At 42.7% G+C, this 18,890-nt stretch overlaps 1 protein-coding gene across 3 annotated transcripts in view; it reads left to right on the top strand.

Moving 5' to 3' along the window:
* LOC120538383 (myosin light chain kinase family member 4-like) overlaps nt 1-18,890 on the top strand; it is a 75,016-nt gene that overhangs the window by 14,160 nt on the left and 41,966 nt on the right. For all 3 annotated transcript variants that reach the window (XM_039767878.1, XM_039767879.1, XM_039767880.1), the window contains 3 exons: nt 4,353-4,842; nt 6,375-6,601; nt 17,411-17,516. In XM_039767878.1, the coding sequence (XP_039623812.1) occupies nt 4,353-4,842; nt 6,375-6,601; nt 17,411-17,516 (823 nt within the window). The remainder of the gene's footprint in view (nt 1-4,352; nt 4,843-6,374; nt 6,602-17,410; nt 17,517-18,890) is intronic.

Below are 18,890 nucleotides of genomic sequence, written 5' to 3' on the forward strand. Positions count from 1 at the left end.
TGAGAGATTCATTTTTGTTTTGTGGTGTAGTAATGAGTTTTTACATGCAAAATTTTTGATGACGGAAAAAAAAAGTCAATTAAATTAATATTAATAAAGCCCGGATAAATGGGGAGGGTTCATCCGGTGTAAAATTTTGCCAAATCCATATGCAGACAGATGATCCGCTGTGGCAACCCCTAACGGGAGCATCTGAAAGAAGAAGAAGAAGATTATTAAGTTGATTTAATTCTATTGCCACTATAAGATTATTACAATACTAGCAAAATACCTGCGCTTCGCAGTGGCGAAGTACTGCCTTTATTTTTATTAAGAAGAAAATTAAACCTTTTTAAACTGAGGGATAATATACCACTAATTATTTGTTAAGGATCTCTTTGTATACCACATTGTGAGTTCGGCCCTCCAGTTGTAATATGACCATACTGTGTGCTGAGCTTACTCTTGAGCATGTAACGTACAGTTGGCCATGTGAACAGTAATCTTGTTTCAAATCTCACAGCTTGGATTGCTGCTGTCATAATCGGTTTGAGTTTCATGGTTTATTTCAGTGACGACAGTATTTGCAGGACTTGTGTTGAAGTGACATTTGGCATCTGTCAAGAGTTGTAAGCACACAACCGGTTTCATCGATCAAATCACATCCAGCCTTTGAGAGTTTAAACATTCATAAACATCAAAGTGTCCACTACTGAAATCGTCACCTGTGAATCTAAGATGTTTAAGAGACATTGGCGGTTGTCAAAAGGTGTAAAATATTTGGCCATTTCGGTACACTTGAAGGCGACAACCGAACAATTCAGCGGCAGCCATCAACTCACATGCAGAACCATAGGTGAAGGGCTTAAGCATTTCAATCTTCTAGTGCTCCTGTGTAGTATAATCATCTCCTGTACCGTCATCAGTCCACACCTTGAACCTGTCCCAGTCATTCAATACATAAGACACAATGTTCCTCCGGATATCAAGAGTGAGCCTGATATGGCCATGCAATATGTAACAAAGAGAATGGAAAAGGTAGGTGCCATCTCCGGGCTTGGAAACCACTTGGTAAGTGACAGTTCTTTGATCGATGGTGATCACCTCGATAGACATGGTAATGGGGGTACGGTTGGAACGATAAAGGAAATGGGTACCTGAACAATGTAAACTAAGTCTAAAATACCTACACAATAACTATAATCGTAATAAATGAACAATAAAACAGTGGAGAAGCTGTGGAATAAATAAAAAGGCTGCAGTTATCAGCAGGGAGACATGAATCCCGTGACGAAGCAAGGAAGGGAATGTAGAGACCTGAGCGATGGACGGCCTTATATTAGGCAGGCAGCCAACAACGTGGGAGGCGTTGGGATGGGGGACCCAATGCCGTCTCACACTGTGACCGAGCTGCAGGCTATGGACGTATATATGTACATAAGTAGGATTAAGTTAGCGTTGGGAACCTGCGTACCAAATTTCTTGAAGATGGGCCCATAAGTAACAAAGACCGTTGAAAACTTCAATATGGCGGCCGACAGTGGCATCATACCACTGAAATAAGTACGTACATCGGTTTTGGTTAGCGCAGGGAAACCACCTACCAAATTTCGTGAAGATGGGGCCATAAATAAGAAAGTTCAACATGGTGAACGTTGTCAACTGTTATGACCGTTACGTGTTGAATTTCGAAATGAAACCTGCCTAACTTTTGTAAGTAAGCTGTAAGGAATGAGCCTGCCAAATTTCAGCCTTCTATCTACACGGGAAGTTGGAGAATTAGTGACGTTGGAAAGTTCAATATGGCGGCTGACAGTGATGTCATACCACCAAAATAAGTACGTACATTGGTTTCGGTTAGCGCAGGGAAGCCACCTACCAAATTTCATGAAGATGTGCTTATGCAAACGAAGAGGAGATGGTCAGAGATAGAATAGTGTTTGGCACAAACTCAGCAAAAGTGCGACAGAAACCTTTAAGTGCCGGGTCTGAGCTAACATTAAATAATTGCTGGTGAAGGACTGTGCTTATGCAAACGAGTAGAACGCAAATGTTATGTTATTTTTAAAATGTTTCCTTTTCTTTTTCATAACTTCTTTAACACACTTCTTCTCCGCTGCGAAGCGCGGGTATTCTGCTAGTCTGAAATAAACTGATTACGCTATAAATCAAAGCAGTGCCTTACAGATCTTTAAAAAGTTAGTGCCGTTGTCGTCCTGCATACACGTCGTACATTGGATGCTCGAAATACCAATCAACACTCAGCTTTATGCGCTTCCTGCAACGTGTTATTTGCACACAAACACTACATTTCTGCATTATAAACAAGTCACAGTCAAACGCAAAGTACATTTTTTTTCTATAATGCATGCCAGGTCACTTTTTTCACTCATAGGATGGTAGAAACAGGATGATCGAGGACGTGTCATTTGAGCGAGTAAAAGTAATTAGTAATTTCAAGTTTCTGAACCAAAAGAGCCCTTCTAGTTTCTTGTTGGTACAGCTCAAGTCCGAGGCTTACATCAACTTTGGGTGAATTCTTTAAAACTCACTTTATAACCCTCCACTGATTTTATACTAACAAACTATAAATTTGGCATATCGTTTAGGACGTCTACTTTGCACAGGGCAAAAGCCATTTTTTCCAACGATGTTCACAGACCTCGGAGGATTTCACGTTTTATTGACTATTTCATAATTTCAGTGGGTCACAAGTTTCCATATACTTTGTTCATATTTGGTCGCATTGTCTTTAAATTGTAGACGCTGTGGGTCGCCTTTCATGAGCTTCTTCTAATGAGTTGCTGGAATTTGGGCCTACTCCTCCAGACGGAACTGGTGTCACTGGGACAGGTTCATAGGCTTCTTTGTTCCAGACGCTTTTTCAGTTCAATCAGAGTGAGCTCAGGACTTTGTGATGGCCACTCTAATTCCTTGGCCTTGTTGTCCTTAAGCCATTTTGCCACAACTTTGGAGGTCTCTTTGTCCATTTGGATGACCCCTTTGCGAATGAGCTTCAACTTCCTTGCTGAGCTCTTGAGATGTTGCTGCAGTAGATCTCCATCATTTTCCCTGGTCCTGATACCATCTATTTTGTGAAGAACACCAGTCCTTCTTGCAGCCCACAAAACATGATACTTCCACCCCCAGGGTTGACGGTTGAGATGATGTTCTTTGTCTTGCAAGCCTCCCCCTTTTTCCTCCAAGCATAGCGATGGCTATTATGGCCAAACAGTTTGATCTTGGGCTCAGCAGACCAGAGTTTGTTTCTCCAGAAGGTGAGATCTTTGCCCCCATCTGGCATTACAAACTGCACTCTGGCTTTTTTATGGCGGCTTTGGTTCAGTGGCTTCTTCGTTGCTGAGCAGCCTTTCAGGTAATGTTGATATCGGACTTGTTTTACTGTGGATATCGATACTTGTCTACTTGTGTCCTCCAACATCTTCACAGGGTCTTCTGCTGTTGTACTGGGATTGATTTGCACTTTTGTGCCAAACTCTGTTCTTCTCTAGGAGACACAGTGGGACGGCTCTGTGGTTTTGTGGTGTTTATACTTACATATTATTGTTTGTACAGATGAATGTGAAACCTTCAGGCATTTGGAAATTGTTCCCAAGGATGAATTTGTGCAGGTCCGTGTTTTTTGTGAGGTCTTGGCTGATTTCTTTTGAATTTTCCAGTACGTCAAATCAAGAGGAAGTGAGTTTGATGGTCGGCCTTAACAGACATCCACATGTTGACTCCAATGAGGCTAATTGGCTGTCAGAAGCTAATTGTCTGACTGCCTAAAGGGTTGACGTCATTTTCTGGAATTTTCCAAGCTGTTTAAAGAGACAGTTAACAAAGTGTATGTAAACTTGCGACCCACTGGAATTGTGATATAGTCAAGAAAAAGTGAAATCCTCTGAGGTCTGCGGACATCGTTGGAAAAAATGACTTCCGCCCTGCACAAAGTAGACGTCTTATACAATATGCCAAATTTATAGCTTGTTAGTATAAAATCTGTGGAGGGTTATGAAGTGAGTTTTAAAGAATTCACCCTAACTGTATGGAAACTTCAAACTTCAACTGTAGATATTTACTGTATTCAATTCCATTTTACGACGAGGCAAATCTAATCTAATAATTACCAATACAACATGGCGATTTGTAGCAGTTTTAAATGAGCTTGGAGCAAGTCGTCTTTGAATCATCTTAATAACGTTATGAATACCCCTACATGTGGAGGGTTGCAGCAAACAGTCAGACAACAAAACCCCCTAAAACGCACGCCCCCACAACCCAACACCCCGCCAATGGTATCATACATCATCGATGGTAGCGTTTAAGATGTCGCACAGCCCTACTAATCAATCAATGTCTTCTCTTTACAGATGAACGTACCCAGATGGCCACTCACTCTAAAACACATGTGACCCAAGAGGCCTCTTTGCCTAATGATGTGGAGTGCAAATCATCAGCTTGTAAAGGAACCCAAGGTGTCCTCTTCAGCAATACAGAGGCACGGACTTCTGGACAAGTTGGCACACAGAAAGAGATGAAGGTGCTCACCACAAAACAGCGATGTGAGGGCGCAACCAACCCAGCAATGCATGATAAAGATGGTTTAACAGAACCGAGGAAGACAACCGAGAAAACCGTGGGCAGTAAAGAAGGTGCAGGCTTCAAGGACATGACCCAGGGCACCAGGCATAAGAAATCTCCTCCAGAAGACAACTCTGACCAACATGGAAGCCTGACGAACCTTAAACACAAAGAACACTTAACCAATTCCAGTTGTGAGAACCTGGACCCTGCAATGGTTGTGGGGACTGACAGTCCCAGTCTCAGACATGTGCACAGCTGCCCCGAGTCCCTGCAAAGGTGAGTTACGAGTTAGCTGACCAAACGGCAGCCGGGGCGTTCTTGGTCATTTCAGTAATGAGACTTGGCGTCCACTTCAATTAGTGCTTGACTTGGTAAGAACTGTCAGGACACCTGAGACTGTCAAAGGGCTCGTCTTACCCTGGGCAACGTAGTCCGCTAGGCGTCTTGTTTTGATTGTGAAACAGAAACATACGTTGGCATCCGAAACATTGTGGGCCGCAATGCTCCTGGGGTTCTTGGCCAGTGCCCATTGTGCCCATATGTTAAGACAGCCCTGGAGACTGATCTACAGTGTAATGGGCATTGCCGTTATCTTAGGAAGTGGAAAGAGCTTCACGTAAAATCACTATTGGAACATTAGAACAACCCAGACGAGAACAGGCCATTCAGTCCAAAAGAGCTCACCAGTCCTATCCACTTAAGTCCTCCAAAATAACATCAAGTCGAGTTTTGAAAGTCCCAAAAGTCTTATTGTCTACCTCACTACTTGGTAGCATCTATGGTTCTCTGTGTAAAGAAGAACTTCCTAATGTTTCTAGGAGATTTAACAAGTTTCCAAATGTGTCCCAATGTTCGTGATGTACTCATTTTAAAATTCATGTCTCAATCCACTGGACTGATCTCCTTCAAACTTTTCCCAAAGAAATTTTTTAGGAAGGTGGAAAACAAGGTGCTTCCAAAAGATTCGTTCACACTTCTGTGTTTACCTGTTTTCTTTTCAGCAGCTGCGTAATGCATGTAATCTGTCACACACCAGGAAAAGCAGATCTATTTATCACTCTTGTTAGTGCAATCCATTTTTTAATCATGCGACAGGTTGCATATTTTCCACACGAAGACACGCCAAAGCACATTACCGTGTTATTTTTGTAGGAAAATGTTCCTGCACGGGAACCTGCACCACAAACTGCACAACTCCGCCGTTACCTGGCGTCGGCCCTTACCTGTTTCTTGATTCGTGCATAAGAGGTTGAGGGTATGCAAACTCCGGGTGCCGTGGAGCTTCGTGTTCCTTTTCTGTCTCAGATACACCTTCAGGATTGCAATTGTGCTATTAGATTAAATCTGGCATCTTAACAAACTATCAATACGTGACAAAAAATGAATGAATCGGGTGATTTTTATCACTAGAGATCTTTATTTTAATACTTAATGACAGGCAGACACATGCAGAACTGATTCATATAACTGTTTCCAGACAGGAGCTAAATGCCTTTCTTCTTGTCTCAAAGGCACACATTTCACTAGTAGCAAAATGCAGATTTCTTTCATGAATTTGTTTTGTGAGACAAAATGCTTATTTTTTGGCTGCAAATTCAGTTTTCCCTGCCATTCACTGTTGGTCCCTGCCTTGCACCTAATGAGGCTTCAGCCGCACACTGTAATGAGTGAGTCTGGAGAAAGAGAAGAAGTACGGACGAGTGTTCAAATCAGAGACTCTGGAAATGCATCAATGTAGGGAACATGACTCTACCTCACTGAATTCAGTTCTTCTCTCAAGCTTATTCTTTGCTTTACTTTATATATAGTTATGAGCTACGAAGAAGTGTATTGGATCCTAATGCAGCGGCTTCACAAGTGATGAGTAACATCTGTGCAGAGGTGACGGCAAAGACACCTGACTGCCTGGTGACCACGAATGCTTTTAGTGCGGAGCGGATGAGACCACACAACCCCATCGAAATCAGAGTCACGCCGGCACAGCCCACGGGAGAAGATGTCCCTCAGAAGGGGTCTGCATGTGTTAAAGTCATTGGTAGGATTTTACTTTTTTATTTCAACATCATCTTCCTTGAAATATTTGGGACCGAAGAAGGATGAATAGATAGATAGATGTGAAAGGCACTATATAATAGATAGATAGATAGATAGATAGATGTGAAAGGCACTATATGATAGACAGACAGGTAGATAGATAGATAGATGTGAAAGGCACTATATAATAGATAGATAGATGGATGTGAAAAGCACTATATAATAGACAGATAGGTAGATAGATGTGAAAGGCACTATATAATAGAAGATAGATGTGAAAGGCACTATGTAATAGATAGATAGATAGATGTGAAAGGCACTATATAATAGACAGATAGGTAGATAGATGTGAAAGGCACTATATAATAGATAGATAGATAGATAGTGTAGCACTAGAGGGCACTGTCGCTCCTCTAACCCAAGACACAGACACTGAAAGCACGAGGTAAAAGCACCAAGAACACTTTTTATTCCTTTTCTTTTCGTCACAGAGCTCTCTACCACCACAGCCATAAGTAATAAACAATTACGCTATTTTTTTTTCCTTTCTCTTTCTCCTCCACACCTCCCAGCCAGCTTTTTCCACCTCCACCCGACTCCAGCTTGTTTGCTGGGTTCACAGCAGTCCTCTAAATAGTCCTTGACCTGGAAGTGCTTCTGATCTTTCTCCCTTGTGACTTGCCAGCACTTCCAGCTCAGATGGAGAATTCCAGGTCTTTGATCAGCCTGAAAGTACTTTGGGGCTTCCATCCTCATGACTTCCTAGTACTTCCAGACTATAAGGGAAGCATGACTCCCCACGACCTTTCACAGCACCCTCTGGCGGCATCCATAGCACCCAACAGGGCTGAGAAACCGAACTCCAAGTCCCAGGATGCTCTGTGGGAATCTGGGGCACGGCTACACTCCAGGGGAGCTGCCATCTAGCTTTTTGAGGGAGGCAGTGTTAACTCGGCTGTCCATCACAATAGATAGATAGATAGATAGATAGATAGATAGATACTTTATTTGTCCTCAGTGGAAAATAAAGAAATACATAAACAGATCATTAAATAAATAAATATATTCACACTCAAACTAAAAAACCAAAATTAAAAAAAAGAAAACTTCTGACTCCGCTGTCACATAGATATAGGGAGCGCTCCTGATATCTATGCAAAAGTACAAAGGTTCAAGACTTCAGAGTCCTTGTGCTTCCTGTCTTGCTATATGGTTGTGAGACATGGACGCTATCCGGTGACCTGAGACGAAGACCGGACAGTGCTTTGTCTCTTCAGAGAATCCTTGGGCACTGCTGGTTTGACTTTGCACATTACCTGCATTGTGAGGGAGCGTCAGTTACGGCACTACAGCCATGTGGTGTGACTCCTTTAAGGTGATCCAGCTCATTGTCCATGACCTGAGTGGCTGGGCCAGGCCAAGGAGACACCCTCATTACACCTGGCTATGGCAGATAGATGGACATTTCTGGAGGGTGGGACTCAACCACATGACTGGGGGGTTGCCAATTAGGATCCCGAGCTGTTTCATTGTGTGGTGGGTGGTGCAAGTGCGCTGTACCAGTGGATACTCCCCACTTGACCGCAGTGCTGCATTATGCAGGTGTATTGCTGAGGGCATAAAGGAGCCCCTGTAGTGTTTCTTGATGCACTTCTGCTGAATAATTTTGTTGGATGACAGTTCTCAGTGTTTGTGTGTCACAGAGTGGATGTGCAGCATTGCCCATAATGACACTCAGTTGTGTTTTAATTCTCTCCCCCTCTACAAGTTCCAGAGGGTCCAGATTGTGTCCTATAACTGAGCCTGCCCTTCTAATCAGTTTGTTGATTTGCTGGGCCTCTCTTGATGTGATGTTACCAGCCCAGCACAGCGTAGATAATCGCACTGGCCATCACAGAATTATAGAAGATATGAAGGATGTTACTTCCCACATAAAAGGAATGAAGTCTCCTAAGAAATGAGCCCACCCTGCCCTTTCTTATATACTATAGTTTTCTTTGTGTTGTGAGCCCAGTTCAACTTGTCATTAATATGGAACTCAAGTACTTGTAGGAGTGGACCACCGCTATGTCCACTCCCTGAAAAGAGACCAGACACAGAGGCTCTTTGGGTGCATCAAAAGTCAACAAGCAGTTCCTTGGTTTTGCTGCTGTTAAGATGCAGACAATTCTCGTTGCTCCAAGAAACAAACTTCTCCACCTGACTCCTGTCCTCTGTCTCATCCCCCCTTATCAATACCCCCCATAAGTGCAGAATTATCAGAGAATTTCTACAAGTGACAAGACCGGCTGTGATATTTGTAGTCTGAATTGTACAGAGTGAAGAGAAAAGAAGACAGGCCTGCTCCTTGTGGTGCTCACATCCGTATCTGAGACATAGTCCTGTGTCTGCCTGACAGAAGGTCTATTATCAGGACACCACAGGCTCGTCCACATACATATCTCTGAGTTTACCCCTAAACATGGACGGCTGGATGGTACGGAAGGCACTGGAAAAATCAAACTACAGAATCCTCACAGTGCTGCCATCTTTGTCCAAGTGAGAATAAGCCTTTTGGAGAAGAGAGTTGATTGTATCCTCCACTCCTATAGGACAACTGCTGTGGGTCCAGGAGGTCTACCACAAGAGGACTCATATAGTCCAGCTCCATTCTCTCAAAGGTCTTCATGATGTGAGATGTGCCACTGGCCTGTAGTGATTAGGTGAAGATTCAGAAACAACACAGGATGGCTTACACAGCAGTGACACTTCCTGAAGCCTTAGTGACAGATTGATCAGGTGACAGAGGACACCACAAAGCTGGTCAGCAGAGGCCTTAAGAACTCAAGGACTGACTCCACCTGGTCCCATGGCTTTTCCTGTGTTTGGCTTCCACAGTTGTCTCCTTTCTTGGTCTGACCACACTGATGATCACAGGTGGGCTTGTCACTGGCCATTCCAGTTGACGTGGTGGGAATTATTAATGATGTAGGGATTATGTGGGGAGACTGGTCATTGGAAGAAGATGGAATTGGGAGGGGAAATCTGTTACAAAATTGGTTCAGGGTGCTAGCTTTGTCCACATCAAGTTCTGGCACCTGAGCCTTGGATTGCTTGAGTCCAGTACAGTGGGATGCAAAAGTTTGGGCAACCTTGTTAATAGTCATTATTTTCCTGTATAAATCGTTGGTTGTTACGATAAAAAATGTCAGTTAAATATATCATATAGGAGACACACACAGTGATATTTGAGAAGTGAAATGAAGTTTATTGGATTTACAGAAAGTGTGCAATAATTGTTCAAACAAAATCAGGCAGGTGCATAAATATGGGCACCGTTGTCATTTTATTGATTCCCAAACTTTTAGAACTAATTATTGGAACTCCAATTGGCTTGGTAAGCTCAGTGACCCCTGACCTACATACACAGGTGAATCCGAGTATTTAAGGGGGGTCAAATGTAAGTTTCCCTCCTCCTTTAATTTTCTCTGAAGAGTAGCAACATGGGGGTCACAAAACAACTCTCAAATGACCTGAAGACAAAGATTGTTCACCATCATGGTTTAGGGGAAGGATACAGAAAGCTGTCCCAGAGATTTAAGCTGTCTGTTTCCACCGTTAGGAACATATTGAGGAAATGGAAGACCACAGGCTCAGTTCAAGTTAAGACTCGAAGTGGCAGACCAAGAAAGATTTCGGATAGACAGAAGCGACGAATGGTGAGAACAGTCAGAGTCAACCCACAGACCAGCACCAAAGACCTACAACATCATCTTGCAGCAGATGGAGTCACTGTGCATCGCTCAACCATTCGCGCACTTTACACAAGGAGATGCTGTATGCAGAGTGATGAAGAGGAAGCACAAACAGAGCCGCTTGAGGTCTGCTCAAGCACATTTGGACAAGCCAGCTTCATTTTGGAATAAGGTGCTGTGGACTGATGAAACTAAAATTGAGTTATTTGGGCATAACAAGGGTGTTATGCATGGAGGAAAAAGAACACAGCATTCCAAGAAAAACACCTGCTACCTACAGTAAAATATGGTGGTGGTTCCATCATGCTGTGGGGCTGTGTGGCCAGTGCAGGGACTGGGAATCTTGTCAAAGTTGAGGGATGCATGGATTCCACTCAGTATCAGCAGATTCTGGAGACCAATGTCCAGGAATCAGTGACAAAGCTAAAGCTGCGCCGGGGCTGGATCTTTCAACAAGACAACGACGCGAAAACACTGCTCAAAATCCACTAAGGCATTCATGCAGAGGAACAAGTAGAACGTTCTGGAATGGCCATCTCGGTCCCCAGACCTGAATATAATTGAAAATCTGTGGTGTGAGTTAAAGAGAGCTGTCCATGCTCGGAAGCCATCAAACCTGAATGAACTAGAGATGTTTTGTAAAGAGGAATGGTCCAAAATACCTTCAACCACAATCCAGACTCTCATTGGAACCTACAGGAAGCATTTAGAGGCTGTAATTTCTGCAAAAGGCGGATCTACTAAATATTGATTTCATTTTTTTTTGTGGTGCCCAAATTTATGCACCTGCCTGATTTTGTTTGAACAATTACTGCACACTTTCTGTAAATCCAATAAACTTCATTTCACTTCTCAAATATCACTGTGTGTGTCTCCTGTATGATATATTTAACTGACATTTTTTATCGTAACAACCAACGATTTATACAGGAAAATAATGACTATTAACAAGGTTGCCCAAACTTTTGCATCCCACTGTAATTATGCCCAGTCCACTTCAGACATCCTTTGTGTTATTCTGAGGGAGTTTGTTTTCTATTCTAACTTTGTAAGATTCCTTTCCTTCACTCATCATTTTCTTTAGCACACGGTATACGTCCTTCAAAACCTCTTTGTCATTAGACTTGAAAGCTCTTCTCTTTTTCTCATTCAGGAGACTTTTCAGTTCTTTAATAATCCATGGCTTGTTGTTTGGATAGTAACATAATGAACAAATGAATGACTCTACTGTAGAAATCCTGCTACAAGTCTCATCATCCTCAGACCTAACATTCAAAGAATTGTGTTCCATTACTGCTAGTGATTTCTAACATAAAGGGTTTGGAGCACAAGAAGCTGAAGACGTAACACTAAAACCCACATGAGGGCTGACTTGATGCTCTCCACATGCCACCGTTTTCATCACAGTTTTGTGGACAGCGGTGTTACGACTGCCCCTTTGGAAAATGCCCTAAAACTGAAAAGGATCTGACCAGAAAGAACGTAACCACCACCTTTAACCTTAATAAAACATATAATCACAGTACCCTTCGTAATGTTTGGGACAAAAACACATTATTCCTTGATTTACTCCTCTGCTCCTCAGTTTACAATTACAAATCAAACAATTCAGACCTGTGATTAGATACTTTTCTACCAGTTCCCCGCATTTCAGGGCACCATAACGTTTGGACACAGCAATGGCAGGACCTGCGGCAGCCATACATGTCCAAGACATAAGAACCCCAGCACCATGTTTGACAGATGAGGTGGTCTGCTTTGGATCCCATGGTAATTCCTCTTCTTCTCCATACTTTGCTCTTGCTATCACTCTAATGAGGTTCATCTTTGTCTCGTCTGTCCATAAGACCTTTACCCAGAATTCTACAGGCTTCTTTAAGTCCTTTTTCACAAACTGTAATCTGGCCATCCTGTCTTTGTGGTGTTCATCTTGCAGTGTGTCCTCTGTGTTTCTGCTCATGAAGTCTTCTGCTGATAGTCATCTCTGACACACACACATTTTGGCCTCCTGAAGAGTGTGTATGATCTGTCAGACAGACATTTGGACCTTTTTTTTTAACCATACTGAGAATTCTTCTGTGATCATCAGTGGAGGTCTTCCTTGGCCTACCAGCCCCTTTGTGATTACTGAGCCCACCAGTGTGTTCTTTCATCTTCATGATATTCCAGACAGTTGATTTTGGTCATCCTAAGTTTTTCCTGATGTCTCCAATTGTTTTATTCTTGTTCTTCTGTCTCATAGTGGCTTCTTGGACTTTCATCAGCACAGCTCTTGCCTTCATGTTGAACAATGGCACCTACAGACTCCAAAGGGTAGAAGTAATCCAAGGTATCTTATAAAGCCATGAAACCCACCTGAGGAATCACAAAAACTTGTGACACCAATTGTCCCCAACACATTTGGTTTTATATTGCAACTTCCGGTTTGAGCGAACGCTGGCAGGACTGGTCGTCGCTGCTCGCCGGTAACTAGAATATTGATTTTGCTAGACCAGTGATTTTGATGCTTCAGCCTAACCTCCGTTTCGTTTGAAACTTACCGATTTATTCTCTGACGCCTGAGCTGCCTGCGGCCTCCTCGCCTACAACGTGGACTGGTAGGATTTTTGCTTGGTTAATGTTTGTTTGGAGTCTTCTGTCGCTCGCTATCCAACCTGCGACTGGCCTCCTCCAGTACCCAGCTGCTGAGCTGCTTCGACTGCGTCTTCTCCAGTCTGGGCCTCTGCTGTCGGTGCTATATTTCTACCCGGACGTCATACTTCTCCCTCGTCGGAGATACATCCATCGTGGGTCCCGCCGGAGATTCCGAACGGACGCCTCGAAAGGAATGAACTCTTTTTGGTCTGATTTTCGCACCCTCCACATAACACAGATAGGAACGCTGACCATAGCGTGTTGGCCAGCTTAGCTCGGTCGACTAACACCACTGTCAAATGCGACAGCAACATTGTCAGCTTTGGTCTATTGAACATCCGCTCACTTACGAGCAAGGGACATCTCATTCAGGATCTCCTCATTGACCGTAAGTTTGACTTTCTCTGTTTAACTGAGACTTGGCAGCAACCTCAAGACTTTTCACAACTTAATGAATGCACCCCCCCGGGGTTTGTTTACACTTGTCAACCCCGTGCATCTGGCCGTGGAGGACGTGTCGCGATAATTTATCGCGAGAAGTGGAAAGTCCTGCTGTTAGCTCTTTTGAATCGACTGTGTGTCAACTGTCTGGGCCAGTTGCAACCATCATTGCAACTGTCTACCGTCCTCCTAAGTCTAACAACAATTTTTTGAATGATCTTGCTACCTTCCTTACCAATCTATCTGTAATTACTCCAAATATAATTCTGCTGGGGGATTTTAATATACATCTGGACAATATCAATATCCCTCTCACTAGAGACTTTTTATCTTGCCTGAGAGTTTTGGATACCAGCAGCACACTGATGTTCCTATCCATTGTAAAGGACATATCTTGGACCTGATTTGCTGCTCTGGTGTTGTTCCTTTTGATCTTACAGCAGATGAACTCACTATAACCGACCACTTTCTCCTCTCATTCAACGCTAAACTTACCTTTTCTGTTCCTAAGCTTCCACGTCTCATAGCCTTTCGTAACATTAAGAATATCAACTTGAATTTGCTGTCTTCTAGAATTGATTGCAAATGGACTTTTATAATTTATCCTCTCCCATAGAACTGGTCTCATATTATGACACTTGTCTTAATGGTATTCTTAATTCTCTGGCTCTGCTAAAAAACAGATCTGTTTCTTTTCCTTTTCTGCCCCTGGTTTAGCCTGAACTTCGCTTCTGAAAGCTAAAGGCAGGCAACTTGAAAGGTTGTTTAAAAAAAACAGACTCTTTGTCCACAAAGAGATGTATAAAAATCATCTACTCTACTACAAGGATTGTATAGCTCAAACCAAATCTAATTATTACACTCAGTTAATTACTAGTAATACAGGTAACACCAAGTCTTTGTTTTCTTTACTTAATAATGTTACACAACCTCCAGACTCTTTACCATCTCACCTTCACTCAACTGCCTTCTGTAATTCTCTTATGTCTTTTTCAATGAGAAAATCCAAAAGATACATCAGCACCTTGGTCCAGATCCTTTCTGTATTTCTTCTGAACTACACTCACCTATTCACTCTTTCTCTTCTTTCCAGCTTCCCACTTCCTCTGAAATCTCAGATCTCATCTGCAAATCCAAGTCATCTACTTGTCAGCTGGACCCCCTGCCTACAGTTTTGGTTAAAGCCTGCCTCCCTCTCTAGTCCCTCTTATTTCTGCCATCATTCACTCTTCTCTTACTACTGGTATTATTCCCTCATCTTTCAAAACTGCTGCTATAACCCCAATATTAAAAACCTGGTTGTGATCCTACTAATTTCAATAATTTTCGCCCCATTTCTAACTTGCCCTTTATCTCCAAAATTCTTGAAAAATAGTAGCTATCCAACTTCACACCCACTTGTCTCACAATAATCTATATGAGAAGTTCCAGTCTGGTTTTCGCCCCCTTCATAGTACAGAAACAGCACTTGTTAAAATTACTAATGACCTCCTTATGGCTGCTGATTCTGGTCTAATCACTATTCTCATCCTTCTTGATCTGAGTGCGGCCTTTGATACTATTTGTCATACCACTCTCCTTAATAGATTATCTTTGATTGGCATTACTCACACTCCACTTGATTGGTTTAGATCTTACCTTTCAGGCCGCACTCAGTTCATACAGCTTAAAACTTTCACATCCCAACCCACCGCTGTTACTTCTGGTGTGCCCCAAGGCTCTGTCCTGGGGCCTCTTCTTTATTATTTACCTTCTTCCCTTGGCAATATTTTTCGCAAATATAACATTAATTTTCACTGTTATGCTGATGACACCCAGCTCTACCTTGCTGGTAAACCCACCTCCTCTTTTCCACCACCCTCACTTATTGACTGCATTTCTGAAATTAAATCCTGGTTCTCTTCAAATTTTCTTAAATTAAACAGTGACAAAACTGAGGTTCTCCTCATTGGTTCAAAATCATCATTATCCAAAACCAATAATCTTTCTTTTATTATTGATAACTCTGTTGTTTCCCCATCATCTCAGGTCAAGAGTCTGGGTGTCATCCTTGACAGTACTCTATCTTTCCAAGGTCACATTAATAACATCACCCGGTCTGCTTACTTCCACTTACGTAATATTAATCGCATGCCCCTCCCTCACTCCTCATACTACTGCCATTCTTGTTCATAGTCTTGTCACTTCTCGGCTGGACTACTGCAATTCACTCCTCTTTGGTCTCCCTAATAAATCTCTTCACAAGCTTCAGTTAGTCCAGAATTCTGCAGCACGTATCATCACTGGAATCCCATCTTTTCACCATATTACTCTGGTCTTGCAGCAGCTTCATTGGCTCCCGATCAAGTTTCGTATTGATTTTAAGATTCTGCTACTAACATTTAAGGCCATCCATAACCTCGCACCTCCATATCTGTCTGACCTTCTACATGTTGCCATTCCCTCCCGTAACCTTAGATCCTCTTCCTCCACCCATCTGACCGTTCCTCCCGCCCGTCGAACCACCATGGGGAGCAGAGCTTTCAGCTGTTCTGCTCCCAAGCACTGGAACTCATTACCTGCGGATCTCCGAAATATCAAATCATATTCATCTTTCAAATGTAAACTTAAAACACATTTGTTTAAAATGGCTTTTTCTTCTTCCTCCTGATTATAGTGGTTTTGTTTGGTTTTAATTTTTAGATTTTCTGATGTTTTAAGTTGTTTATAATTGTGTCTTTTATTTATTTGTTGTTTGTTCGGTGTCCTTGAGTTCTCTGAAAGGCGCCTTGTATAAATAAAATGTATTATTATTATGGTGCCCTGAGATGGGAGGACGATGTAGAAAGGAGTTTTTCTGACTAAAATGTCCGCAAATTCCCTTAAAATGACTGCACTTTAATCACGATGTCTGAATTGTTTGTTTTGTGATTGTAAACTGTAAAGCAGAAGGGGAAATCAAGGAAAACTGTGTCTTTGTCCCAAACATTATGGTGGGCACTGTTAAACATGTCCTGGTTAGTCAGAGAACAAATCAAATGTACGTTTAGCGGCGAGTGTTTCCAGCTCTTTCTCTGATGCTCACATTCAAGCTTTCACCACCGGCTGGCTAATCGATTTGTGATTGTTAATCATTTTGAAATGATTTTTCTGAAAGCTGAATTTGCTTGAGGTATCCAGTATTTTTGGTGTAACTGTGCGAGCATATAGTTGTGCCCATAATTTCTGATTTCTTTATGAATGTGCTGCAATATGAGAGAAGTAATATGTGAATGCTTATGAAGAATTGTAGGATGTTTAGCTTCTTCGGGCATTGCAGTTTTATTGAGTCTTCCTCCAACTCTCAGTATTCCATCTTGTATGATCGGGTCAAGTTTATAAATTTGACTGTTCTTTTTGACACAAGCCTTTTTCTTTAGAGCCTGGAAATTCTTGCAGTTGACGGAGGCGGATAAGCTCTGTTTCAGCTTCAGCCAAGTCTTCTAGAGAATTTGGGCCTGGTTTTAAAGGAACTGTCAAATCTATAAACTTGACCCGATGATACAAGATGGATACTGAGAGTTGGAGGCAAGGCACCGATTGTTCCTCGATAAAGTCACACGAGTACGTACCTCACTCCATTTTGCTAAATCATGACGCAGCCTTCCTTTTTGATGCCCCTCCCTGAAATGCTATCTCGCGGGGGGCAACCCAGGTTGGAAACTCCTGATTTAGTCATTCTTGACCAATTTAGCATTACCAGTTGACACAGTATGAACATTTTTCAGAGGTATGAGGGAACTCAAGTGCCGCCTAGAGAGAACTTGGACCAGCAAGGTGGAGAAGCTGCATATTCCTCATAGACTGTGTTTAGGCTCAGCCCCGAGCCCGAAATCAGGCCCAACATGTGCCCCTGTGTGCCAAGTCAGTGAGCTTGGAATAATGGCATATGTCTCGGTATTGAAGTGCGCTGGTTTTGGTTCTCAGGAGTAACATCACAGCATTCCTTGTCCACTTATTTCATTTTTTTTTCTTTCTTCTAGATGACAGCCCCCCTCCAGCAGCTCCCTTTGAGCATCGCTTTGTCTCCATTTCTTCTGGCCTGCCCAGCGCTCTGTTCCACATTAACACCAAGGAGCTCCTCGGAGGGTAGGAATGTTGAATTTCTATGAATTTTTGCACGTTTTACTTGTTGTGGCATCCCAAATTGGGTTTTCAGCTGGATGATTCTGTGATAAGCCAAGTTCAGTGACTGTAGAAATAAAGCAAATATAGAGACTGCCAGGGACTTGTCAGGGACATTGGGGGAAAAAATGTTGGAGAAATAAAGTTTTAACGCCCCCCTCCCGTTTGTGCCGAAAGACCCTCAAAGGGCTGCCTGGAGGCGTACAGGCGCTCCGAACAGCAAGCAGTGGGGTTCGAACTGGCCGACTCCGAGACATGCGTCTCAAACCGTCTTTCGAGCGCGCTCACGGTTTCTGGCTGCCGAGTGCGGATGCGCGAAAGTGTCAAATGTTCCCAATACTTTTGAGCCCCTGGAAATAAGGGAGCTTTGCAGAAAAAAAAAAACTTAGATGATACTTTTGATGAACCCCTTAAATTAAAGCTGAAAGTCTACACTTCAATCACATCTTGATTACTTCATTTCAAATCCATTGTGGAGTGAAAATTATGAAAATTGTGTCACTGTCCAGATACTTTATAGGCCTGACTGTATGTGATTACTGTGTAGCCTTGGTGATCCATTTTAATTAGTATCTTTATTTTTCTGGAAAGTCTTATAAATAAATCAAAACAGTTGTGACTTTGCTGCTAGTGGACTGCAATTTTTATGTGTTCTGACAGTTTCCTACAAAGCATAACATGAGGGGGAGTCAAGCTAAAGTTAGAAAATGGAACGAACCTTATGAAAACCGATGCCGTAATTTCTCAATGTCGTCTCCACCTTTCTTTTCAATGCACTTGCACCCCCTGCCTAGAAGTGCCTGGATCTAGGAGAATAAAAGGCTTTGTCTCGTCCTCGCCACCACTTATGCACCCTAGTTATTGTTGAACATGACAAGCCGAGGGGTACTGTAGTCACTAGGGGAAGTTACTGTGACTTGCTGGAGACCAATGTGAAGCCTGCTATTCGACCCAAGTGGTGGGGACTGCTGTCTCAAGGGGTTCTTTTGCTGCAAGACAATGACACACTATTAAGAACACCAAGGCTTGTCTGGAAAAACCGATGTTTGAAGTATTGCCACATCCTCCTCATTCGATAGATTTGGCATCGTGTGATTTCCACTTTTAAGGACCTCTAAAAAACATCTGGGTGGTCGTTGATTCAAGGCAGATGACGACGTGAAGAAAGCGGTGGACGAGTGGTGGCGAGGACGAGACAAAATCTTTTATTCTGCTGGAATCCAGGCACTTCCTTGAGACCACAGTCCCCACTGCTTGGATCAAATAGCAGACGTCACAGTGGTCTTCAGCAAGTCACAGTAACTTGTACCAGTGACTGTAGTACCCCTCAGAATGTAG

This window comes from Polypterus senegalus, chromosome 10, assembly GCF_016835505.1.
Source record: "Polypterus senegalus isolate Bchr_013 chromosome 10, ASM1683550v1, whole genome shotgun sequence".
Lineage (NCBI taxonomy): Eukaryota > Metazoa > Chordata > Cladistia > Polypteriformes > Polypteridae > Polypterus > Polypterus senegalus.